The sequence below is a fragment of the Parambassis ranga genome, chromosome 9 (assembly GCF_900634625.1).
Source record: "Parambassis ranga chromosome 9, fParRan2.1, whole genome shotgun sequence".
Classification (NCBI taxonomy): domain Eukaryota; kingdom Metazoa; phylum Chordata; class Actinopteri; family Ambassidae; genus Parambassis; species Parambassis ranga.
In genome coordinates this window covers 1,241,213-1,267,327 of record NC_041030.1, presented here as the reverse complement: position 1 = coordinate 1,267,327, position 26,115 = coordinate 1,241,213, and the positions used below count along the sequence as shown (strand labels likewise).

At 40.2% G+C, this 26,115-nt stretch overlaps 2 protein-coding genes across 5 annotated transcripts in view; one reads left to right on the top strand and one right to left on the bottom strand.

The window, feature by feature from the left end:
* Nucleotides 1-11,315, top strand: part of LOC114441079 (transmembrane protein 132D) — a 30,644-nt gene extending 19,329 nt beyond the window's left edge. Inside the window, exons 5-10 of the mRNA XM_028413847.1 lie at nucleotides 4,369-4,561; nucleotides 6,378-6,521; nucleotides 8,903-9,108; nucleotides 9,351-9,615; nucleotides 9,709-9,900; nucleotides 9,990-11,315. Of these exons, the coding sequence (XP_028269648.1) occupies nucleotides 4,369-4,561; nucleotides 6,378-6,521; nucleotides 8,903-9,108; nucleotides 9,351-9,615; nucleotides 9,709-9,900; nucleotides 9,990-11,315 (2,326 nt within the window). The remainder of the gene's footprint in view (nucleotides 1-4,368; nucleotides 4,562-6,377; nucleotides 6,522-8,902; nucleotides 9,109-9,350; nucleotides 9,616-9,708; nucleotides 9,901-9,989) is intronic.
* An 806-nt stretch (nucleotides 11,316-12,121) lies between these two features.
* On the bottom strand, nucleotides 12,122-26,023 carry glt1d1 (glycosyltransferase 1 domain containing 1). 4 transcript variants are annotated; one of them, XM_028414797.1, is made up of 13 exons: nucleotides 25,596-26,023; nucleotides 25,179-25,330; nucleotides 24,979-25,084; nucleotides 23,521-23,572; nucleotides 22,606-22,642; nucleotides 22,141-22,197; nucleotides 17,580-17,678; nucleotides 17,047-17,096; nucleotides 16,384-16,422; nucleotides 15,138-15,181; nucleotides 14,568-14,688; nucleotides 13,986-14,084; nucleotides 12,122-12,524 (listed from the first exon to the last, which is right to left on the bottom strand). In XM_028414797.1, exons 1-13 carry the CDS (start codon nucleotides 25,661-25,663, stop codon nucleotides 12,378-12,380), a joined length of 1,071 nt encoding a protein of 356 aa, XP_028270598.1. In that variant the 5' UTR covers nucleotides 25,664-26,023; the 3' UTR covers nucleotides 12,122-12,377. The 4 variants fall into 4 exon arrangements, with proteins under 4 accessions (XP_028270598.1, XP_028270599.1, XP_028270600.1 ...); XM_028414799.1 differs by having other exon boundaries at nucleotides 12,391-12,524; nucleotides 14,568-14,683; nucleotides 25,596-26,022; XM_028414798.1 differs by lacking the exon at nucleotides 16,384-16,422 and having other exon boundaries at nucleotides 25,596-26,022.
* Nucleotides 26,024-26,115: the final 92 nt, after the last annotated feature.

The window sequence follows — 26,115 nt, the reverse complement described above, 5'->3', positions numbered from 1 at the left end:
ACTGCCTCTCATTTCCACCTGTTGTCTGTTCCATTTGCACAACAGCAGCTGAAACTGATTCACAATCAGTGTTGATCCTAACTGGACAGGCTGATTTCAAGTGTGACTGACTTGGAGTGACATTGTGTTCTTTAAGTGTTCCCTTTATTTTTTGAGCAGTGTATTATGCATTATTTCAATTTATATATGTGTAAATTGGTCAAATACTATCATTTGTGTAAGTTTAGACTATGCAGTTTCCAACCGGCAACAATTTTTGCCAAGTATAAAACCTCAATTTTCACCAACATAACCAACATGAAATTAACAAATATGTACATATTATGTGTTAGGAAGGTCTAAGCAATGAGATTCATGCAGTTATTTTGCATGGAAGAAATTGGTGTTAAATGGGTTAATAAGTTCCCCCCTGGGACAACGGGAACCCACGTTGTAATTTGGCATAATTATAGGTGACAGGTGCCAACTCATAGTGCTAGTTTCTTGCTTCTGCAACTGCCACCCACTAAACTCCACTAGTATTCTACCTGTTTGCCTGTGTTTGGAGTTTAGGTGGGCTGTGATGCTGCCAACATGGTGACAGTCCGAGCCTCTCACAGGGACTCAAAAGCTGCAGGGGATGCCATGGACATGCCATCTATAGGTTTATATAGTCTATGTTTGAAGTCCAGCAATTAACAAGGAAATTACACTAGCACAATTATAAGATATCTAATTATAATAATTAATAATTAATTATTATTGTTCTCACTGACCATCTGACAGTCTTGCATCCAACAGAAGATTTTTATTCACACTGCTGTGCTCCTTAATTTAAAACCCAAAAACAAAACCATTGAGATTTAATTCAAACAGTAAGATTATTTCTGCCTCTGGAGAGTGGCTCCAAAACTAAAGCTAAAACTAAAGCTCTAATCTGTGCGTGAATGGTTGGCAGAGTTGGAAAAGAGAAAGTGTATGATGCCAAACTCTACAGGATATAAAAACAAACAAAAGACAAGCATTGGTTATTTAACTTTATTTAAAAAAACAAAAAGGTTTTCTTGTTTAACACTGACTGCATACAACATTAAACAGCTGCAGAGATCTGCATTGGCGGTATGGGTTTGACCTCATTAAGTTGTTTCCTCCATTTGCCATGCATTATGACATTGTTTATTACATCTTCTTTAAGGGTTAGCATATTTTTTCACTCTGTCATTTTGGTTAATCCTCTCTAAAATGTCATGAAACTCGCAGAACCCCCCACAGAGAGTGTCTGCTGTCACTACCGTAGGGATTGCTCTGATTTTCTGCCTTCCTGGCTTTAGTGCAGCACTGAAAGTATTTGCTCTATCTGTACATTAAAGCTTGTTTTATCCTCTGTCAACCACAGCTCCATTTGGATCTTAATAATAAAGCACAGCTATAGTCACGGACAGACAGCTGGCCGTAAACAAGTTGCTGGGTATTATCCAATCTCTGCAAGCTTCATAAGACTGACAGGGGGTGTAAATAGCACAACAACATCCCTTATCTTATTGGTATCTGTGTTAATGCAGACTTAAGGGGATATAGGCATGTAAATGGGACTCAAGCATATCTTGTTTTGATTCTTGACCAGAATGCAATTGTTTTTTATATATTGAGCTCAGGTCACGGAGCAATATGCTAAAATTATTAAATGACTCCAAAAATCCATCTTGCCTTTAATATAGAGCTCTAAGTCAGTGATAGTGACGACCTCTCTATGCCTTGTTGTCGAGTTAATGGAGGATTAACAAAATATGATTTGCAGTTTTGTTGTTGCTTTAGTGCGGCTGGTATGCAGCTTTGTAGAGGTCATATTCATGCAGTATATAGAACTGCCTAACTCTGACACAGATTTATAACACGCACACACAGATGCAGCCAGTCTGATAATGTCCATGTGGTTACGTGCATGCTTATTGTGTTTTTTTGTCCAACAATTTATCTTTTCTGTAGTTTAATACAGTGCCAAGAAATAAAACCCAGGATTCGAAGTCGGGCCATGAGAAAAAAATGAATCCATGGTCAGGACACTCTGTTCTAGCCAGCATTACTGAGAGGCCATTATAAGTTACAAAGGCTTATATACTTTGTTATGTATGCAGGAGGCCGCTGTCCTGAGAACACCTTTTATTCTACTCACATTTTAAACTAGCTACTTCAGAGAAAAGCCAGGAAACACAAATCCTGCTCTGTTCTTTTTCAGTTTGTTTGAGAAAATGCCTAGAGATGTGAAGCCCTCCCCAAAACTACAAAAAGAGACAGACTGTCTCTTGTCACAACTGCTACAGTCACATCCCACTTCTAAAATAATCTACATTGTGTCCATGGGCAAAATTCATAACATGTCACGTTGAATACAAGTTGGATGTTTCCAAAAAGTCCAGTCTCAATTTAACTACTTTATATGTTTTTCAATTTCATAAATAGCATGACATATATCTATGGTGATTTTGGCCTTTGTAGTATTTAGTATATTTTTGTTGATGTATATTTAAGGTGTTACCAGTCATTTTACTACTACTTTGGACGGAAAGAAAAAAAAAACTGATGGAAGTATCAACCTCACGGGTAACGTGAGGTTGATACTTCCTTGAAAAGGGAACATGTATCCATATTTCTTTGGTCACATGTGTTGATGGCAGCCAAAAACAGTGACTTGCAAGCTTGGTTTCTATGTAAAACATTCTAATGTTATTAAGTTGTTTGTTTTAAGATGATTTGACAAAATCAAAAAACAACAGCTTGCAAGGTCAGGGCTACTCGAACCCCAGACTCCTGAATAATGCCTGCATGTTGCATGGACCTCTACCGTTTCCAAACTGCATTCTAACATTATTGTGGCTGAATTGGTCCCATTAATGACAGCGAGCAATACAATTATGTTCAATTGGCATAAATATAACCATGTGTTCAATTCAACTCAGTTTTATTTGTTTAGCATCTTTTGCACTCAAAATTGTCTCTAGGCACTTTACAGACATTCAGAGCCTGACCCCTGAGCAAGCACTTAAAAGCAGACAGTGGCAATGAAAAACTCCCCCTTTAACATGAAGAGTGGAAGACCCTTGAGCAGGACCTGGAGGGATCCCTAAGAGGGGAACCATCCTGCGGGTAGCCAGCCGGGTCGAGCAGGAGACGAAGTAGATAGGACAGATGAAAGAGAGAGAGAGAGAGAGAGAGAGAGAGAGAGAGGAACAAACATGCAGCAAACACCAAACATTACCAAGAGCAAACATGACAGGCTGTTGTAATGCTGAACTATGTATTGTATTTACTTGTATTTAAGCTGATATGTTGTTCAAATTAACTATGCAAGCACTACAGATGAACAACATAGGCAGGTGTTGACAGTAGATACTGGGTTAATCAGAGGGCTGTGTCATGTAGTTTTGGAGGAAGAAAGACCTGCAGACATATACAGAGTGAGAGAGAGAAACCCCAATCTATGAGAAAACCAGGACAGAGTTAATGACATAAATGCTGGATCATGAATATGGGTCGGCCTGATGAGAGGAGAAGAGATTTGTATCTCCAAGATGTATTATCAACCAATTGTAATTTTTTTTGTGAGTACATGTTGGTAACCAAATGTATTTAAGAAATGAAATAAAAAACACATTCTTAACATTGGCACATTAAAAACTGTGCAGCTGCTGACAGCATGATCACTGGACAGATTGGACCTGATGCAGCAGCTAAATAATAAGCCATTACTAGCCATTTTAGTTCAGCACAGATTTTTTCCTCTTGACCCACTTTTGAACACAACAAGTGGATGGAAACAACTGTCCTGTATGTAGCTATGCTTAGTTTGTTGTTTTTCTAAGCCTTTTCAAGTAGTTTTGATGCCTAAACTAGATCAAGTAGTGACACAAATAAAACTAAAATAAAGCAGTATCAAAGCACACAATAGACTTTATATTATCCACCCAAATCATTATGCATGCTGACCTTAATGGTCTTCAGCAAATTAAATGACTCTTGGTCTCCTGTAACCACAATGTTAGATTGACTTGAGAGCACTAAGGCACAGCAGGTGCTGCTGGAAAAACACTGTATCTTAGATACACCTACCTCCTCAGTATGAGGGAGGAGAACTGAAGCGATCATATTAAATATCAGTGGCTGTGATGGAATAATTAATCTTTCTGCTGATAATGGGCATAGGAAGTGTTTTTTGTTCCTAGCAGTTGAAAAAATGTTGCTCCTTGCAACAAATGATATATTTATTTTTAATTTGTCTGTCTCAATGTTCTCAATGTTTATGCATTTTGTTGCACTACAGTTGTGGGTGGGTTTGTTTTGTATGTTGTGCATGCATTGTGTTTGTAACCCAGCTCTTTGGTTTCCATCCAGGCTTGAAAGCAGCCTGCTGGAGGTACTTCAGATGGATTTTGAGGTTGAGGAGCTGAGCAGTCCTCTTGACAGTCAGGTGATCATATGGAAGCTGGAGCTGCCGTCCGCATCCAAAAATGTAGCCAAGAGCGAGGGAGCCATGAGGATCTATACCACTCAGAGAGACTTTGTCGGCCTGGCTCCACTTGTAATAGTAAGTTTCGCTGACAGCTTTCAAGTCACACCTAATCATTATAAAACACACACATACACACACATCTATGTTACTGAGAGCAATAATGCCACTTGGACTGCATCCTTTGAGCATTGGTGCATGAAAATATCATAAAATGCACTTTGCTCCGATCCATTCCTGTCTGGTTTGCATACACAGAAGACTGGATATGCTTGGGATTGTTTAGCAAATGGGTTCTATTTTGAGCAGAGTGTGACCTTATGTTGTTGACTGTCAGCTATAGCTGATGTCTCTCTTTCTGTGTTGTTCTGCTCTGTTCTGGCGTGCAATATGTGGTCAGCCTCCCCCCGAACAGATGCTTCATGTGCTGCTATTTTGGTGCCACAGGCCTCAGCTACCTCTATAATTAATCCATGATATAATCTCCATGAATGTAGAACATTACAGCACTCTGAGTTACAATAGTGAATGTGAATTAATTGTGAGCTGGGTCACTGACCTCTTACTGTAACATTGTTTGTAGGGACTGATAAAATGAGTCATTTATACAGGTACACTTAATGATCGGTTTACTTTAATCATACTTTCAGAGGTTTAACAGGTAAATTGACATTTCACAGTCTATCTGCTGCATTTTATCATGACGATGCTGCAGAGCTTGGAATTATGAGGATATACCATGGTATCCTGATTTGTGAATTTGACATGGTTCATCTCTCTTGTGGATTAGAAGCTGACCTCAGGACGAGGGCCAAACATGAGGAGATTTGATGGTTCGCTCAAGGGGACATTAGCGCTGACTGATCACTCTGGAGCCTTGCTCCGTGAACTTCTATATAAAACTAAAAGTCTTACTGAGACAACCTTCAGATCAGTGTTTAGCTGTACAAAAAAAGGGTTTAGTTACTTCAGCTTCATTTACAGCGGTTTTACAGTCGAGGGACACATATCCATCTGTTTCATTTTTATGCTCTGAGTGGCCAAGTGTCTCTTTAAATTTGATTTAACTGCTCACTCACAGCTCGACCGGGCTGCGCCACACTGCTCTCATACTAATTTGCACATATGATATTACATTATTTCAACTTCATTTAAAACAGTGTGTTTTTTAAAGAGTAAAAAGCACATCCATCTGCTTCACTTGCATGCTTCAATGATCCAAGCGTGCATGCAGATGCATGTCTGCACAAACACAGAGCAAGAGAGGCAAAGAGATACCCACTGTGACTACTGCTAATCCTTATCACTTTCATTTAACAAATCACCCTGACCGTTTATGTAATGCTAAATGGCCTGTGTTCATATTGGAATTTTACCATAAGCATTTTGTAGCTTGTCTCTCATTCACCTAAACGCATGCTTATCAAAACCACCTATCAGATGACATACTGGCCAAATCACTATTGGACAACTGCCTGCTCAACCTGCCTCAGGTTCTCTATTTAATAATATAATGAGCATTATAGAAAGGGCTGTGCCGTATGTTTGTAGGGATTATTTTAAGTCCACGTCTTTAGTTATTTGACCATGTTTGAACTGATACAGCACCCCTCTAGGGAACATGGCAGTGCAGAGAAATCCACGATTAGCCTTCTTAACTCTGCACCCTGACTTCCCAAAGGCAGGGAAAGGGCCTTCTTACCTCATCAGGATTGTTGAGTCACTTCATCACGCACATGTACTTTCATCTCCTTTACTCGCATCACATGTCACTAAAAAAATCCTCAGCTGTCTGGCAGATATAGCACAAAATAAAATACTATTTAATCATTGTATGCAAATTGTTATTCTTCTTGTTAAGACTGTGGCGAATTTTCTGTCACTCTCTTTGCAGGACACGGAGATCCTGAACACAGCTGTGCTGACTGGAAAGAAGGTGGTGATGCCTGTGAGAATCATAGCTGTGGAAGAAGATGGAGCAGTCACTGATGTGTCTGACTACACAGACTGTAGCTCCACTGATGAAGATGTTCTCAAGGTGGAATGTCCTTTTTTCTTTTTCCTAATTTCTTCCACATGTACAAAGATCCTGCTGATGCAGGTTTTATGTCATGTATTTTTTAAAACCTTTGTTTACATTTGCTGTGGCAGTATTTGGCATAAATCCCTAGTAATAAATGTGGCTTGTTTGTATCTACTGCCTGTTCTGAACCTGAAGGGCAGAGGACAGTTTTTAGTGGTTGTTAAAAAATACTCCACAAAAACAAAGTTAGTTTCACGTGCTATTGGAAGGACAGCTGCAGACAAATAAGTTGAACCAAAGTGACCTCTGCTCTCTGTCTCTTTTCCACATGGTAAAACAAACTATTAGTGGGACTCTGACAACATCGCCCATCAATCTCTCCGACACCAAACAGCTACTATGCTGAATTGCTCACCACGAATGACCTCACCGTGTACCACTGTGCTCCCATCCTGTGACTTGTCCCTTTTATGCCGTGAACCTGAGAACGGCCGACTGCCAAAAGCCGGCTTTGTTTACTGATGAAATTGAAAGTCAGGCCCCTGGACCTTGAGGTCAAAGGCTCCGAATATTTTTACTCAAGGATAAACAAAGCAGACTCCAGTCTTTTTGATGTTGCTACATTTGGAGATATATAATATCATGATATAGGATATTGTGCATTAAACATGCCTGTATTAAGCACAGATGTGTGCCAGTTATAAGAAAAGCAGGATTATGTGAGGATGTCAAGAGGGTGCATGTGCACTAAATCTTTCTTTACAGCCGTTATGTAGCCATCTTTGCTGTTGTTCTGAGCTTTCTGTTTCTCAGTGTATTTGCTGACCAGATAGCAGATAGTCTAACAGCTTAAATGAGATATCTTTTCTCTTTTGGTAGTGCCTGAAGAGTATCAGATCTGCTAGTGATAGATGGGGATGGATTTATCTGAAATGGACAGCTCACGTGACAAAACAAAAGCCAAAGAAAGTTCAATCTGCCATGGTTATTAAATGTGCATGACCTATTGAACAGATGTTGATCAATGGTGTGATAAGGAAGTAATTTGCACTAATCCTGAATACAATAACCTAAATTATGCATCTGCAATAGATAAAGTCATTCTTCTTATTCAAATTGTTTTACTTGTCTGGACAAACAGCTGTCTGTGATGCGTGCACTTCAGCACTTTTAATTTCTGCCTGCCTTTAATACTGTACCCAGTGATGAAAGTCAAATCCCATTTTAAATAAATATCTTTTTTGGCACTAAAACACACTGAGGGATATTCTTGAGATACAGAATGAGATTGTGGCTGGGATGAGTGGGCGGATGGCACATTAACACGGCATTGCATTTTGACTGATACTGCAGAATACTATTTGAACATGGCTCATGCTAAGTTCAGTGCAGCTCTTAGAAGGGACGTCTCTTAAAAAAAAGAAGAAATGAACTGGCTTAAATCACGGATGACTGGTTGAGTGCCTCCACGCTGAATTAAAACAAGAGAGCTGGAGAAAAAAACTTGAAATAAATCAGCCTTTGTCTATTGTTCCATGCTTGCATTAGACATTTTCTGTATTCCAGGGCCATATTTTTGAAATCTGCTTTTCAGATATAAAATCAAGCGTAGAGAAGGAGTAACTGCATCTTAGTTAGAAGCAGGAATGACAAACAGTGAAGTGGTCATTTTTAAACTTAATCTCTGGTCAAGGGTGCAGGACGACTGACACAATGATGACACAAGCTTTCTCTCAAAAACACACTGTGCCAGTAACAGTACATCTCCTCAGTGTTCATGCAAATAAAAGCAGGAATCTATTTCATATTTGTTTTCCTCCTGAGGCTATCTGTCGAAATCACTGTTTTCCCTCCACCTCCCCGTGCTGCGATACCAACTAGTGACTGAATTTCAATGCTGTGTTAATTATCCTATTTGTTTAAAGCAGCTGAGAGGCTAAGGTGAAAACAACCGCCTGACACATAAAAAAGGTCTATGAGATCTTTGAGCAGCAGTCTAAACTTGCAGAGGTCACCTTTGAAATGATGCTGTAATGAATACACTTGGCTGTGAAGGACTGATGTTCAGCTCTGCACTGCTGCGATATTTGGATTAACATAAAATTGCAATGCAGCCTCTTCCTAACGCTTCGGACCGATGATCATCGCAGTAGTTTATTGCAGCCAGCTGACATTACTGTAGTAACACATGCAGTGCAAAACTGCTGCAAGGCCATTTGTTGTTGTAAGTATGGCTATTTGTTAGAACGATGACTTTCATGAGAATTATGTTTTGTCATTGAATAGATGACTAACATCTCCTTCATTTACAACAATTTTATTCTGACTTTGATGTAGATTATTTACACAAGTGTAATTACACAAACTCTAAGATAATTATTCTTTTTTTCGTACAGGTGTCAGACAGGTGTGACTATGTTTTTGTAAACGGCAAAGAGACTAAGGGCAAAGTGAAGATGGTGGTAAACTTCACCTACAGCTACCTGAGCGCTCAGCTGGAACTTAACGTGTGGATGCCCAGACTCCCTCTGCAGATTGAGGTGTCAGACACAGAGCTAAGCCAGATTAAAAGCTGGAGGGTCCCCATACTAACCTCAAAAAGGTGAGAACCATAACATTCAAATTTCCTGTTGTTTGTGATTTTCTGCATCCTTTAGTCTGCACAAATCCAAATCATATCTCTCTAAGGATTTAGAGGTTTGATTCCATTACATAATGTACTGCAATATCTCAACATGATCCAATCAAGCAAAGAGACAGGGTTGAGTGATTGGAGTACAGCAGGTGAAAGTATTTACCGTGTGACAGGTGTGACCTGCATGTGTGTGTGTGTGTTTTTTCCAGACCAGGCTGGAACAGTGAAGAGGATGACAGGAAGGGGAAGGGCTGCATGCTGCAGTCCCAGCACGCCCTTGTTCGGGTGCTTACTAATTTCATGGCAGAACAGGCAGACCCTCGGGATCCTCAGACCTATTTCCTGGGCTCTGACTGGCAGGTGGATGTTACAAGGTTGGTTCGTTACTTCATGAAGGTAGAGGACCCTCGAGTGGCAAGGCTACAGGGGGGAAGGGTTTTGTCAGGGCGAGACCTTGGGACCACTACCATCCAGGTAATAAAACTGAAACACCTTTGTTTGTTTCGAATGGGGCAGTTTCTGTCTTTGACAGCCTGTTAATGTCTTTCACCTGATGTTCCATAACAGGTGTTTTCTCCATTATCTGATGCAATCTTGGGTAAAACAACCATTAAAGTCATGGATGACAAAGTCACCATCACAGAGTTGGGGGTTCAGCTGGTTACAGGCCTCTCTGTGACATTACAGCTAAGCCCAGCAAGTAACAGGGCCATCTTGGCAACCACAACCACACAAGAGCTTCTTCAGACTCCCAAACAGGTAACATTCTTTATTGTTTTTTTTTTCAATATCTCTTAAGACAGATTTTACATTTAATGTGCAATTTCTGTCATTTTTTGTTCCTGTAGGAAGCTTTGGTCAGTGCTTGGGTACAGTTCAGTGATGGTAATCAGACACCTCTGGACATTTATGATCCAGCCTACTACCGTGTGACAGTGACATCTCTAGATCAAGGGGTGGTGTCAGTGCAAGGCACACCTCCTGTTGTGGTGGCAGAGGGAGAGGGTGAAGGAGTCCTGGTCAGAGTAGAGATGTCCATCTGTGAGGCTTGCCAGAAGTCTAAACGCAAAAGCACTGTGGCTGTGGGTAACGGCAGCCTTAAGGTCAAGTTTCAGGTTAACACTCGACGGCCAGATGTCAACACCAGCAGATTCGATGGTAGCACTGTTGGTAACAAGGACAATGGCAGTGACTACGGGAACGATGGGGAGGAAGTAGACAGTGAGAGGAAGCAAAGGACGTCTCAAGATTCCACAACACGCACCTCAAACTCAGACAGGGAGGAGAGCGCCATGCAGAAGATCACAACAACTATCAAATCTACAGAAAGAACCTTTATTACCAGCGGCACCCTGGGAGGAGTAGGTAAGACCAGCAATTCAGGTAACACTGGAAGTCCTACCAGTGTGGTGAATGTCAGCTTGATGGGTAGCCCCAGTGATAACAGCAAAGGATACAGCTCAGACAATATGATAGTGGAGGATATGAGCAGTGTAAGCTTTACTAGCACTGTGAAAGCTCCTGGGAATCTGGTAAACTATAACAACTTCCCTACCAAAGTGGAGATACCAGGACAGGAGACACCAGAGGTAGAAGTTGGTGGAGAAGAATTGTTGGCCAACAGGCCCCTCACAGACTTGGAGATTGGTATGTATGCCCTGTTGGGCGTCTTTTGCCTGGCTATTCTGGTGTTCCTGGTAAACTGCATCTCATATGTTGTTAGATTCAGGCACAAGAAGCCCCCCTCTCATAACCAGGAGACCACAGGGCACAGGCATGACTGGGTTTGGCTTGGCACAGATGCTGAGCTGGTGATGAGTGTGCCTGGCAGCCCGGTCCAGCAAGACACCCAGACTACAACCACTGTGATAGACATTGGGCCTGATAAGACGGCCTCTTTGTCCAGGAGGCCCAGTTGCCTAGCCTCTGTTACAGACTCTCCCATTAGCTGCGTAGGCTCCCTCAGGAGTAAACCTATGCACACAGAATCCGTCCACTCGCCCACCAGCAAGAGAAAGAGAGTCCAGTTTACCACCTTCTCCACACTGGAGCGCCAGCATTCACCACATCTCCCACCCAGGGAGAATGGCCAAGGCATCCATTGGGTTGGGAAGGAGGACAGCTGTGGTGAGGAACCTCAAGTGCCGATCACAGAGCCTGGGGACCAGTTATAATACGGAACCTGATCAGACCTCACATGTACAATAGATGTGGCTTTGATCACCTCAATGCCTTTGTCAACTCAAACAGCTGTCAAGAGTGTATGATTTTGGAATTGCCCCCTCTGCATTTCATTACCCTTCAAGGCCTTTCACGTGTACATGTACTGTAAATTATTATTAATACTTAAAGCGTGGATGTGTGTTTGAGGTGGCTGACCAGATAGACTCTTATTTACATCATATTTAAGGAGCCACCAAAAGTTGATGCTGCATGTGGTTATCTACTAATTTTTGCACTCACATGCTGGTATAGAACAAAAGAAACAGTGAAAAGGATACTGATTTACAGATTATGATACAGAATTCAGTCTAAGAAACATAGATTTCACCAGAAATGTGGCTTTGATTAAAAAAAATAAAAACAAGCAACTGTTGTTTTCTATAATGCAATATATTATCATTTTCATGTTTCCATTAAAATTAAATGTTCTTGATTTTGCTTTTAACCTGATTTATATGATCACTGCATGGTCACTGGGAAAAGGGCAGTTGCCAGGCAGTTATATCTATAGTTTTATATATTTTATATATATTTTTCTATTCAGGCCATGCTCCAGTGCATTGCCAAAAGTCAGCTTTTTTGAAAGCACCTTCTGTGCTTCTCTGCCTCTTGAATAAATGTAGTGTTTGTGGTTGCACTTCATAAAAATGATATGCATACAGACTGTAATATATTTCAAAATAGGTCTGAACTTTGTTTTGTCTGTCAACACAATAATCTGATGATATCCCAGGTTAAGACCACAGACCAGTCAAGCTCAGCCCAAGCTGTTGTCTTTTATTAAGTAGAAATAGAGAAAAAGAGAGAACAACATTTTCTACTTCAAGTCTTTGGTTTCAAGTGCTCACCAGCAAAGTTAACAATTCAGCAGTGCAGATAAACTGAACAGTTTTGTGCAAATAATGTAATAATTATATAATATAATTATAATTATACCTATGCAAGGCTACTGCCCTGTTCTCTGCTTCTGAAATTCCTGAGAAAGCTTCCCAAGTAGTGCTGCGACCTCAGTCTCAGCGCAGTGTTTCCACCAGCTGCTGGTAGGTTTCTCTCTCCTGTTTTAGGCTGTGGTGCTTTTCCACGTAGAGTTTTCCATTCCTCACCACTCTCTCTCTTAGCCCGTGATCTGACAGCAGCCTCTGAGATTGATGCACAAATTCCTGGCAAAGATAAAGTCAAAATGAGTCTCATTTACAGCCAAATGCCACTTAAAGCTTGCCAGTGAAGATGCCTGGAGATATGTTTTTAAAGCATAAAAGATAATCCAAGGCAGAAGAACAGATAGAAGCCTGTGCACCGGCTATTAAATACTTCAAAAGTATCTGTACATTGCCAAAGGAAGTAGGTATTTGTGGCTCCTGATCTAAATATGGACGTCCAAACGACTATTTTCACTCTGTCCTAAAGCTGCCACGTCTCATTTGCTTATGAAGAAAAGGGAGAACAAAACATCTGTTACAGTTAAACAATGTTGCCCAACCAAAAAGCCAAAAAGAAGATTCATTAAAAAGGAGCAGTGGTGATGAGCATACACTGAGATGGGGTACATCTCAACACAGACTCTTAGTTGCTCATCTGCGAACCCAGCAGGCTAAAAGATGCCTCCAACAAAATGAAGTGAAATTGCCTTGAAGTCTTCCTGCCATCCAACATTACTGCTACAGAAAGCCAATGGCACACAAAGTTTAGCCACTGCCAGTCAGCAGGCCACTTCATTTTACATCATTTCAAGTGATGTGATTATGTCTGGAGAGGCTCTTCTGTATGGCCATATGAGTGCTATAAATCCTTAGCAACAGGATTAAAGCTCAACTTATGAGCAGAGTGCTTATAATCACTTCACTCTTACAGCAAATTATAGAGCCAGACAGGAAAGGCCAATTTTTTTCTCTTTAAAGTTTACGAGTGCTTATGTGTGTATTTTGACACATTTCTTCAAACTTTATGCAATTTCACAGAAATGAGTAGAAACACTGTCAATCAAGCATAAAAGGGGATATTCAAGCATGCTAAAATATGCCTTGAGGTGTAAGACATGGGCAGCATCCATGCACAGTGTCAGCTCTGGCCAAGTTTGTAGTTTATCCAGTTCAAGTTGTTCCAACCATCTGTGTGAGCTTCCTACTAGCAGCCCAGATAGAACACGTGCAGAGAGAGACTTATCTCTGCCGTTTCAACAACATCACGCTACAGCATGGTGTCTTAGCGCAGCCTGCTTAAGCCCTCTGTCAACTCTGGCCTTATGTTAGTCTCCCTTTGCATCGAACCTCATTAAACATCAGATGGAATAGTTCTCATGGGGCTTTCTAGCCTCCTGCTCTTTGTTGCATCACTACAGTCAGGGTTATGGTGATATCTATGCATCACAGGGAGCAATTAATGTGATAAAAGGAAGTGTCTATTGCTACATTTCACCCTTGTAGATTGTAGAATAAAATGTACAAGTTGTGAAAAACACAGGATTCCAAAGCAATGTCTAGAGTCAATGTGAAGGTGAGAGGAATACCTACAATTTATGCACTGTGCAGTCCGCAACCACAGTCAGTGTGTTCATGGACTACATGGACTACAGAGCTTAACAGAGCTTAGTGCATGTGGTGACCTAGTCTGTCACATTGTACCTGGGGAGAAGAGTACAGCAGGCCAGTGACCTCATGCTGCACCACTGCTGCATTTCCTGGAATGTCCCTGGCCAGCACCGGTACCCCGAGATCCAGAGCCTGTTGAAGCAGAGGGCTTTAAACACACAGAGCAAACTTTCCTGCTCACTCTGTCAATATTAAAGCACCTAGGTACTGCCTGGCTATTCTGTTCTTCAGTGCAGTTGACTACAGAATTAACAATGTGTATCAGCTAATACCTTTAGCAGGTTGTTGAATGAAACATGCTACCATACTAATAAGACTTTAGGCCTACTGTGGATTGTCTTAATTGACTGTGTTAAAAACAGATTAAGTGGATTTAGAGGTTTTGCTCACTCAGGAAAGGAAAGATTGGAAGCAAGCAATGAAAATCAGTAATTGTCCCTGAAGTGGTCAGATATATGAATGCCTGCAAAATATTCACATTACTTGAGTTGCTCTAAAAATGCTTTGGATGACAAATACTCCCTTATAAATCACATCCCTATTACCAAACTGTTCCTTTCACTGAAGTCTGGACCAGCTGTTGTCCAATTACCCATAACCCCCTAAGATGTTTACCTCCAAGATGGCCGCTGACATGCCCTCCGAGACGGAGCTGTTGACCACGGCGAAGCACCTTTTCATGGCAGCGTGCAGCTCCTGTTGGCTCCTCTCCTGGGCCAAAAAGACCCCTGCTGTTCTGCAGAAGCAGTGGCAAAGCTGAGTTCTGCATGACTCAGGGCTCACAGAGGCGTGAATGATGCTGAACAGCAGTGACAAGCTCAGGGTAGGAAACACGGCTGCACTGTGTGTGACATGCATGGAGCGTCCAGGTAAAGTCTTAACCAAAGAGGGCAGTTCCCTGCCACCAAGATGTAGTGAAGGCCCTTGGCAAAAAACTGAAGGATGAGTTTAGACTAGAGAGTGGGAGGACACATAAAAAGGGTCTTGGCACTCTCCTCGGATCTGCATTCTGTTCACATAATGTTTGAGACAAATACTATATAAGCCATATTTGCTTAAAAGAATTTGTGTTCCACTTGTTTTGAAGCAGGTTCCAAAACAGAGTATGGGAATTAGCCTATCTGGTCCGAAGAGTTATTTTATGAGATGTGAGACTGATTACAGGAAACAAAACAGAAGGCTTACCTTTTGACTACAGCTTCCACTTCAGCAGTAAGCACAGGATCGATCTGGGGGAAAAAAGAAAGACAAAAATCAAGAATGAGACAAGTTAAAGCCCTTTTCTTACTAATAAAGCTTTCATCAAGGATGGCAGCAATGACTTAATCAGAAGGATAAAATAAACAATGACACAATTAATAATTTCTATCATGAGAAAATCATCCACTGAAAATCCTGTATTTTCAGAGATTGGGGTCAGGATAGGGTGGCTGGCCAATCTGATTAATTGCAATGTGGGATTTGCGTGCATTAGCCTGCCAAGAGAAAAGTCAAAGCATAGCAATTTGGGTCAAAGATGCTACAAAGCAAGCTGCTACTTTTGTGTATTTCATTTCACAGCCTGTGAAAGGTCTACACTGAATGTCAGTTAAAGAAGATGTGCATTAAATTCTGAAATCATAGAATAGTTTTGTATCCTGTTATAATCTGGGATTTGGCAAAACTCTGTAATAGCAGCAGGGGGGAGTTCACGATAAAGGATAAACTGACAAACAAAATAATTTAAGCACACACATGGTGCACTGACTGTCCATACGTGACCAGAGGGGAAGCACAAGCACTATGTATGTCAATGTTATTGTTTGTTCAGTGTTTTTTTGATTGTACAAAGCACGCTAACTTCTCAAGAAAAAATGCAATATTTTTAGAAAAGTCACTGGATCTTTATAATTTAATACTAACATGGAACATTGTGATGCTAGAAAAAGCCCAGTTATGGAGGAGTAAAATGTGTCATCACTGACGAACTGACCTGGATTTTCCTCTTAATGACAGATGCTGTGCAGCCAGAGCCCTTATTACTTGAATGAAGTAGCTGGGGACTTATAGTATGTCATAATAATCTGAGCAATGCATGTGTCATTCTACCTCCTCATTGTATATATATATATATATATATCTTACCTCTATCTATTTCATACGGCTCAGTCTTAAAATATTGCTATCCTATAATTAATAGAGGGGGGAGTCTGGCAGTCACACAAACACATGTTTAATATTACAATAACACTATCTTTTCTTTTCTTAGACGGACATACTTCCACAGTGATTCAGGGGGTGTCGAGATGAATCACACGTCTCTGATTCCACTCAACCATTTTATCTAACAACAGCAAAGCATAGCGGAGCAAGAAGCGACAGTGAGACAGTGTGTAAGCCCTTGGCCATGTCTAATTGAGTTGTTTTTGAGCAAAACTAAAGCAGAACGTACCTTTTGCCTGACATCACTGTTTGAAAGAAAGAACAGTCGCTAAAGAAGTGTACATTGATGTCGTATCAAAGCAAGTCAGGGGGATGAAAAGATGAAGACAAGCATACAAGAGAAATCAATGAGTGAGAGATTGGAAATAAAATGAAGAAAAGGATGTAAGTACAGAGCACCAAGGCTGCTGTTGTTGGCTGAACATGGCTTATCTGTAAGACTGAGAGACAGAAATGTATTTATAGTAAATGTTTAACATCTCACTGAGGATTTGATTTATGAATCTCATAAAAGATGTCAAGCTTTGACAGTTCAACTGCTTATTTCATTACTTGATATGAAGCCACACACACATCCACAGGGCAGAAGTGTGACTGTAATTTGTAGAAGCACATGTCCAAACATACAGTATATTCCTGATTATGTGTATCAAAATGATGCCAATGAGGACCACCACCACTGCTGCTACTGACCCTTGCAGACATTTCCTTCCACGCTGCCTGTTAATTCCAGCTAAACAGCTAAAGCTTGTATCTCTGCTCCATCCAATTAGAGGCTGCCTGAATTCCTAGGTGAGTTTTCAAGGTAATTTCAACAATACAGCAGGCCTGTGGCACATGGCAGGTATTGTACAAAAAGGACAGACTTTGTGTATAATGACTGTGTACTTACTTTTGGCCCAATAATGACCAACACATTCAGCAAATTCTCACAATGCCACCCTGAAAGAAACGAAATAAACAAAGAAAACAGGCAAAGCCTTAATAGTTTTGGCATCATGTTTGTTTTAGTGAGCCACAGTCTTTCCTTTTTCAGCAGATGGGTAATAAAGTGCATCCCCACTTCTAGCTCATCTAAACATTTACATACAATTTGACGCCCTCTAGTGCTGTCTCATTACCATTAACTGTGTGCAATGAAATTCTCATAAAATACAAGCTGATGAAAACAAGTCACTTGAGGTAATCAGTAGCAATTATCATAGAAGAAAATCACCATAAAAAAGAATGCTACAAAGGTGAGGCTCAAAAAGACGAGCTGTCTGACTCTACATACACTTACAGGAACATCATTCCTAGTTGATGCTGTTGTTACCACAGGCAGGTTTATTTGACATTTAGGGCAAAAAAGGGTCCTTTCCTTGTGGATCATTTGTTACTAGTGCATGTATAAGGTGCAGTATATTCAGATATTTTATAGTATACCTGAAAACACCTCCACCAAATATAGGGGATCCTTGACTCTTCTGAGGCCACAGACCAATAGGAAGACATGTAGCTCATCCACATTCTCACAGATTACACCTGGAGAGAAGCCAGACACACAGAAAGACAGTGTCACAATATCAAAACACTGCATAATGAACATCCCAAGTACATCAGCACATAATGAAAGCAATACATCACCCAAGGTCATGAAGAAAATAAGACAGCAGTGACTAATGTGCTTGCACAATTCTCTGATCAGCAGGGAAATAGTCTGCTGAAAACACTAGAAGGTTGCAGCCTAATCAGTGTGTAATGCAGCATCATAACTACAGAGCCAGCGTGTTTGGCTGTCACTTTGCTCACTGAACACCCCCTGAAAAACACAAAAAACAGCTAACCCAAACACTGTGCTAAAAAAATCAAAGGTTTTAAGAGGCTGGCTTTAATTGAATAGTACTGCTTTGGAATCGGCTCTTTACCCAGATTATCCAACTATGAACTTCAATCCAGAGATTAGTCAGAAACTGGAAAACATACAAATGTGCTGTATTCCAACAACTACTGTACTACACATGACCCTGCAAAGGCAATGGATAAAAGTCCTGACCCTAATGACACGTGAAGGCAACACACACCACAGCTTCTCAGTCTCAGATGTTTGACACACCAAACAATTGGTGTTTAAGTGTGTTTTATATGATGATTAAAAAAGGACATGTATTAATATAGGACATATATAAATCCATTAATTTACTGCTGCCTTTTTCTTACAAAGATTGACTCAAAATGGCAATGGCCAATGAACCAAGATGACTAGCATGTACCACGCATGCATACAAAAGCATTGTTAGGACATCTTATGAAACACATTATTGATAAAGCACAAAAATAAATGTGCAAAAATGTGTAGACACAAATGTCATTATGGCTCTAGAAGAACAACAACAATATAATAACTGATAAATGGGATCAAGAGGAAACCTCCTGTAGGGTTAGGTCTGGTGGCCATTAGCATAGAATAGTCATGTGACTATTCCAGTGTCAGAAAATCACATTTTAATCCATAACTATCTAAAAGGAAAAATCAGAAATGCTGAGCTAGCTGTACTTGAAATAGTTAACAAATTGTGGACTATAAAAATGTACTTTGTCAGTGTCAAAGAAAATGGGATACAAATCATTTCAGAAAATAATACCACAGACAGACAGCAGCACGTGCTTCGAGCACAGTGACAGTCGAGTGAAATCCCCTGCTGCCAGATAAGTCCAGATCAGAAGGCAGAAGCAGCTCTTTTAATGCTATTAAAGAGCATCTTAAAATGACAGCATGGAGTCTGGGCACTGACCCCGATTCTAAGAGCTGATCTGTCAAAAAGCTCTTACGTCTGTGGGATGTATCGAAGTTCCTTCATTGATTTGCAATATGAGGACGCATAACAGCTTAGAGTTAGACAAACATGCCACTACGTCAAACAAGGTGCAGGAAATAATGTAGGGCTATAGCTAGAATCACACTAGAGCACAGGCCTGTCGAAAGTTAGAATTGAAACAAACAAACAAAAAACCCAAATGTAGATAAGACACATTTTCTCATTCTTTTAGGAAGACAAGCAATTTGTTCTGTTGTACCAGCAGCAATGTTTCTTCTCTCTCTCTTTGTATTTCTGTGAGTTCTTTACAAAAAACTTTTTTTTCCCAGTTTCGTTTGATTTCAAATAGGCATTGTGAACAAACTCCTGGTGCTTAATCACTGTGATGTGTGTATGCATGGATGTGGGAGCACACATCTATCTGGAAAACGTCTGTTAATCTGTTGAGTGCTCAGGGTGACACAGAGAACAGAGTCTGCAGGGAGAACACAAAACAATGACAATGCTGTCTAAAAAAGAACCACATTAACACAGCTATGCAGGTGAGACACACTAGGAGGATTAGCAACGTGTCTCAGTCTCAGAGAGGCGTGATAGTCAGTAGCTGAACTGTTGAATAGCATATGTAATGCTAGCATTTAGGTCATATATAAGCTGCATTTTTGTTAGTTAATATGACTGCATTATGCTTATTGCATACTGCATGCGCTTCGGTAACGCAGAGGTTCTGACTGTAACTGTGCTTCTATTTGAAACAGTAGACAACAAGCTGGACAAACATGTATAACAACATTTGTATCGAATTGTACACACTTCATTGATGACCACTCATTTGGCTCAGTTCTCGACAGAGTATTATTATTTGGGCTGGGTATTTAAAATGTATTCTAAAGCTCCACACAATATATTTTGTTACATGAAAATAGTCTGTATTGAAAGCACTACTCTCTCTCTACTCAAAGCACCTGACAATACCTCACATTCAGCCTTTCACGCTATGGTTAGATGTCTTGAGAACACATCAGCCACCACCTGAGCCAAAGCAGTGTCAGTGATCACTCAGTATTGAAGCAGCAATGCATGAGGACATTAAGAAGCCTGACCCTATGCTCTAACACCGTTTCCACATCAAGTTCCTTCTCTAGATTGTAACAGGCATTGCACTGTTAACCTCTGCTTCTCCTTTGACTTTTAATTACATAGACTTCACTGAAAGCTTCCTGCATAATATGTCTTCAATAATCATGCTGTTCCTTGTGGACCTGTTAACCGTCAAGGTAACAGCAAACTCCCTGTTTCTCTCTCCATCATCCTTTAGTGGTATCACTGCTCACTCCATACTGCCACGTTTATCCTCTTAACCCTACCTCATGTAGCACACAGCAAGGGCAGAAAAACAACATAAACAGACACAGAGTGGCTTTCTTTCATGGACTGACAGCTTCGGAATTCAGTGCAGAAGTATGTGCTTTTAACACAGAGAGACATACAGTATCACCATGTGTTTTCAGTCAGTTAGGGGGGATTGCTTTGGGTCTTTTATGTTCACAAAGAGAAGTGCTTTTTCATTGTGTCCCTGCAGTACAGGGCCAGAACGACTTACATTTATCCCCAAAGCTACCCTATACAGAGTATACTTCGCAATTTAGTAATGATTAATTTATGTCACACCAGATGGAGGGATGAAAAAGTAAATCAATATGCAGCAAGATCTGGGAGGGGAGAATGCTCACAAGGGAGAGTGCCCCCTGCTGTGCTGGGAGTGTGTGTGAAGACAAAGGGAGGATGAGAGCTGACACCAGAGAAAACAGGTTGCTGAAGGAGTTGGTTCTGCCAGACTGCAATGTTGTGTTTGAGAGCAAAGTTGTTGAAATGGATTATTAAAGGTGACAAAGCAGGTCATAAATGCTCTACAGGGGGATTACTCTTTTAGATAATAGAAAGCTGCATATTTCTAACAATTGAGTGCTGTTTTATTACGCTTTCTGACTTGGGGTCTTTATGACAAACCCATGTAAACATCCTCACTGATGAGGAATGCATCTGTTGTACATCCACAATAAATAACACTGACAAATTACCACCATCAGCTGGCACATATGCAGAAACTGTAACAATGGTTACAGCTCTAAAAAAACAACTGGGAATCTATTTACAGTGTTTTCGTCTCATCTGAGTAAACGTACAATAATGCGACTCCTGTTTGGAGTATAACCAATGGAGAAGACTGTGGAAAATTAGTATTACTTACACTGGTTGTGAAACATGGTGATAAATGGCTCTGGGCTTGAGAGCTATAAATCAACTGTCCCTCCCAGTACTCAGTGATGCTCTCTTTGAGCATTAATGTACCTGGGATAGACATCATATTGCAATGTCCAATTTAAAATCCGGGCTGTTTGTGGAAACAATGCTCAGAGTAACCGTGCATATTTGACCTTGCTATTCAAGAGGAGTTGGAAAGTTAGAAGAGTGAAAAGACTGGTGAAGGAATTCCATTACAGAACCTGGTTTCTAGAATTACTACTACTTATTATTATTATATTATTACTATTATTACTACTACTTTAGCAGAGCACAGAGCAAAATTATGCTCCTATAGTGGTACTTTTCAGGCAGGGAGTATATCAATGTATATGTAAAAGTGCTCCCATTGCTGGCTCCATTGCACAATACAATTGGTGACTAATAATGGAGGAAAGGATGTAGAGGGTAGAGGCTGAAAATCTATACCATGCTGCTAGTTACAAAATGTGGCACAATTGTATATGTTTAAAACAACATCACTGAACCACTTCTATAAGGGAGTTACATTGAACTGCAGTTTCTGTCAGGCACCTGTCCCAGGAAGATTTGTGTGTATGTGCACGCAATTATTTCTGCTGTATTTTGAAGAACATGAGACTAGGGTCACATTTACCACACCAATGACAAGTTGTTGTCAATAAGTGCAAAATATCAAGCTAGGAAGGAAAGCAATAATAAACCCCATGCTGTATAAAATACAGCATTTTACTATTTAGTCCTGCTAGTAAAGGGATAATACAAATAAATATATTTTTGTGGAACTGTCAGATCTTCTTTTTGAAATATTTTCTACTGACAACTAAATTTTATGTATTAATAAGTTTCAATATAACGTAGTTTATTTATAGTGTATATGCTGACCTGGAAAGCACTAACAGTACCTGAATTTCTCAAGAATTCAGCCCAGCAGAACTTCTCCACTGCCTCGGTTTGGATACCTATAATAATAAACAGACACATAAAACAGTGCTATTTATAAAGATTATACTCAACAAAAGAGCCAACAAACAGTTTTCAATGTAAACAAAAATACTTTAAGTATTATTATGATTAACCAGTGACAAGCCTGCAAAATAAGCTTTTTTTCTAGGGTGGAGTGACCCAGAGGATTTTGTCTAATCTATGAGGGACATTTGCCAAACAAGGCCACTGGTAGGAAAGAACACGGAAGAGTGATTTGGGATGTCCTACATGGCATAGTGGCCAATGGCAAGAGCAAATACAACTCTAGCACTGCAGACAGTATGATAAAGGGAAGAAAATGTCAAAGCTGATTAATGTAACACTTCCACGGTGACTGAGGAACGCAGAGAAACAGGCAGCGATGCACACCCTGCAGAGCTTACCTTGGGGTTGGATATAGATTTTACTGGTCTGGGACACCTTTTCAGGGGAAAAAAATAAAAAAAAAGAAATAAAAATGTGTGGTTAAAACAAGTGCACATGCACATCAGTGTTTAAAGTCAATTGGTAAACATGGGAAGTGTTTGTTTATACAAATTACATTTGATTATTACTGACCATGCACCCCTTATTTATGCCATTTATACCAGACAATAGAAACAACCATTTAAAAAGCTCTTTGTGTGCTAAACATATCTAGACAAAATATAAACTTTAAAAAGAGTCAGGAAAGCTAAGATAATGGGGTGCTACAAAATAAATCAGAGGGTATTGGAAAAAAAATGACTGGATGTTATCACACTAGATCCATCCCCCATGTGTGTTTTTCTGTCACAATAAAAAAGCATGGCAATGCCTCTCAGTGCCTGTCCTGCCTGCCTGCTGTCAGCACTAAATGGCAGAGATAAAGCATGCCACTTTCCTCAATCTGCAGCCCACGGCGAGAATCTAATCTGAAAATAAAACACTGCAATACTGTTTTAATGGCAGACTGTTATGGGACCGGGCAGGATATTGTGTTTGTATTGTAAAAGGCCTGCTGTTGATAATGTCACTTTCCTCCTGTCTGTTGATGCGCCTTTTGTTTTTTATTTGATCTTTTTTTACAGCTGCACTGGGAAAAGAATAGCTAAAATATCTTTATGACAGTCTAATTGGTAAGTTTATAATGGTGGTTATATTTATACTGATGAACCAGTAATTAACACATACAGACTTAGATATATATCTATTTCACCTACATCTCCAAACCAACCCTCTCTTTGTTGTCATTATTATTTCATCATTACTTATCTTAAAATGTAAGAATGATACAGTATGATCCCTAGCAGCCAGAATATCAAAACACATAATCATACCAAAAATATCTCTGCCTCTTCTTTCAGTTTCTCAGTAAAAGCAACAGCAAATCTAGATGGAAAAAAACACACTTCATTACCACTTGTTGAAGCCATTTTAGGCTAGAATTTTTAACCTTTTACAAATAATGACAACTTTGACAACAATAATGGAAAAAAGATTGATACTAAGAATAAATAAGAAAAGTCTTAAGACTGAGGCTGAGTACATGAGAGCCAGGAATACATGCGAGCAGGCTTGAAGGCAAATTATTTCAGGATGAATACACCAAGACTACAATAAGGAAGAAAGGGGAGAATATGGAGCAGAAAACAGTGGGGAGATATTAATTTGCATGCATGTGTGCGTACATTTTTAAATGGGCCAACAGGCTCTAGGTGGTGACTGAATTTTATGATCAAGGTTTGTGTGAGAAGGCATGAACAGCAGGGGGTGTGTGGATTGAGATGTTTGAAGTCACGAGAGCTGGATTGCCCCAGTTCTCCCAGAAGGCAATTATCCCCTTAGATTTACTAGATGAATGCCATACCATCTATTTGCTTCATAATGAAGACAGAGACACTGGGGACGGATGTCAGGGCACGGGACAAGATATTGATAAGCCTTTGCTGTAGGGGAGGAGAGAACACACAAGCTGCTCTGCTGGGGTTATACTCCAGTGTAAATTCTCATTCTTTCATGATAAGAACTCCAGGCAACACAAGATGCTGTACTGATTCAGACACTTTTTTTCACCCACTGATAACTGATCTACTCAAACTTTTTGCAACAATTCTGAGGGAGAAATACACTTGCCTTAATAATAGAGGCTGGCTTGACTGAACATTTATAGAGTCGGTGGTCAAACTTACAACTCACACTTCAGGATTGCAACATGTGCATAAAACCTCTCTATAAGGAAGTGAACAGTAGAAACAGTCACATAACGTGTTACTATAGTGTGTTGACTGATGTATTAATATGGCTGCTCCAAAATGTATCTCCTCCTGACAGAGCATAATTGTTGCAACTTTCTTGTGGCAGACATGTTTCAGACATGTTGCTTTGTCATAGCAAAGCAAGCTAATGCTAATAATCTCTTCATTCCATTAAAATGTCACATGTTAGAATGAGTGAATGAGCATGAACACTAACTGGGACCCTAACTGGTTGCTCCTAAATGGAACACATCCTTAATTATTGTCATGAGGTGGGCCTGTGTATCTTTTCCTACATTGAAATGCTGTAAAAGCAGTGTATGTCAAAATCATTTGGTATATCTAATTAACAGATTCCAAATACATTTCACTTAGCAAATGTGGCACTTTATTTATTTTATTTTAAGTGTTGTGAGAAGAAGTGTACAGTCTGTGAAATGTGTTTAATGGAGGCGTAAAATTCAGGCACACATTTAGGCCTGTTGAAACTTCAGTTTCTTTTCTTTTTTAAATGTAGTAGTCAGTTTGTAGTAACATCACCTGGCTTTCAGTAGCACCTGCTCCATAACCACACGCTTCTGCTCAACTTTCACATCTTCATTTATGTCTGTTCCGCCAAAGACAACGCCATAGGGTATTTGGATGTCTGTGAAGAACAGAAAAAACAAGCTGTAACCTACAACAGCAAATCTACCATTCAGCCGATAAACATGAACAGACCATGTAACAGCAGACATTACCCAAGAGAAGTCTGCCTGCTCTGAACAGGTGAATAGCCAAGGCTCCTTCAAATGAAGAATTCTGAGACACTAGATTTGCCACATCAGCAGATGAGTGAAATTCCCCTGCATCTCTGAGCTCACATGTGTGTCCTGCTGATTCAATGTGGGACCTACATTGAAACATATTTGAATGGGGGTTGGTGACAGGAAGACGATGTGGTTATGTTAAGTTAGTGGTTAATCGTGTTAGGTGAGGTAGGCAGTTGTTCTATTACAGCTGCTTTATTACACAGTAAGACAGACAGTTTCTCAAGCACTTTATTTATATATGACCCGGGTTTAGAGCTAACCTCACTCACATTACCTAATGCAGTCTCACAGCCTAATAAATATCTAAGTCGCTACATGAAGCCAGCGACACTCGATACGATTTACCTTATTCTCTCAGCTGTTGTATGGTTTCCAGTTTTGGGGTTGAGAGCGGCAAGAAATAGTAATTTCATATCTCCAGTAAAGGCTACTTTAAATTTCAACGCCTATCACATTTCCTGAAGTCATAGCCTCTAGTTTACACGTAGAGTAACACCAACAGCAAGAAGCGATACGGAGAGCTCTTCCTGGTAGCGCACCACGCTTGAAATGTTTACTAGTCCGTCCAATATTATGCTCCGCCTGGAAACAAACATCATTTAGCGGTCCTGTCTTACTGTCTTCAGCGCTTTTGATTGGAAACCTATTTTTATATTGAAGCCGAAAAACACCAACAGCACAATACGATATGCTGATAACGTTGGAATAGTTTCAGGATCAGCAGTAGGACAAAAAACTCGCCAACCCGCATTACCACTTCCTTCACCAATGGAACATAGTGTGCGGAAACAGAACAGATCTCTATATTGTGTGGATAGACTACGACGAGCTGTTTACATACGACGCGTCGGCTCTACGTCATTTG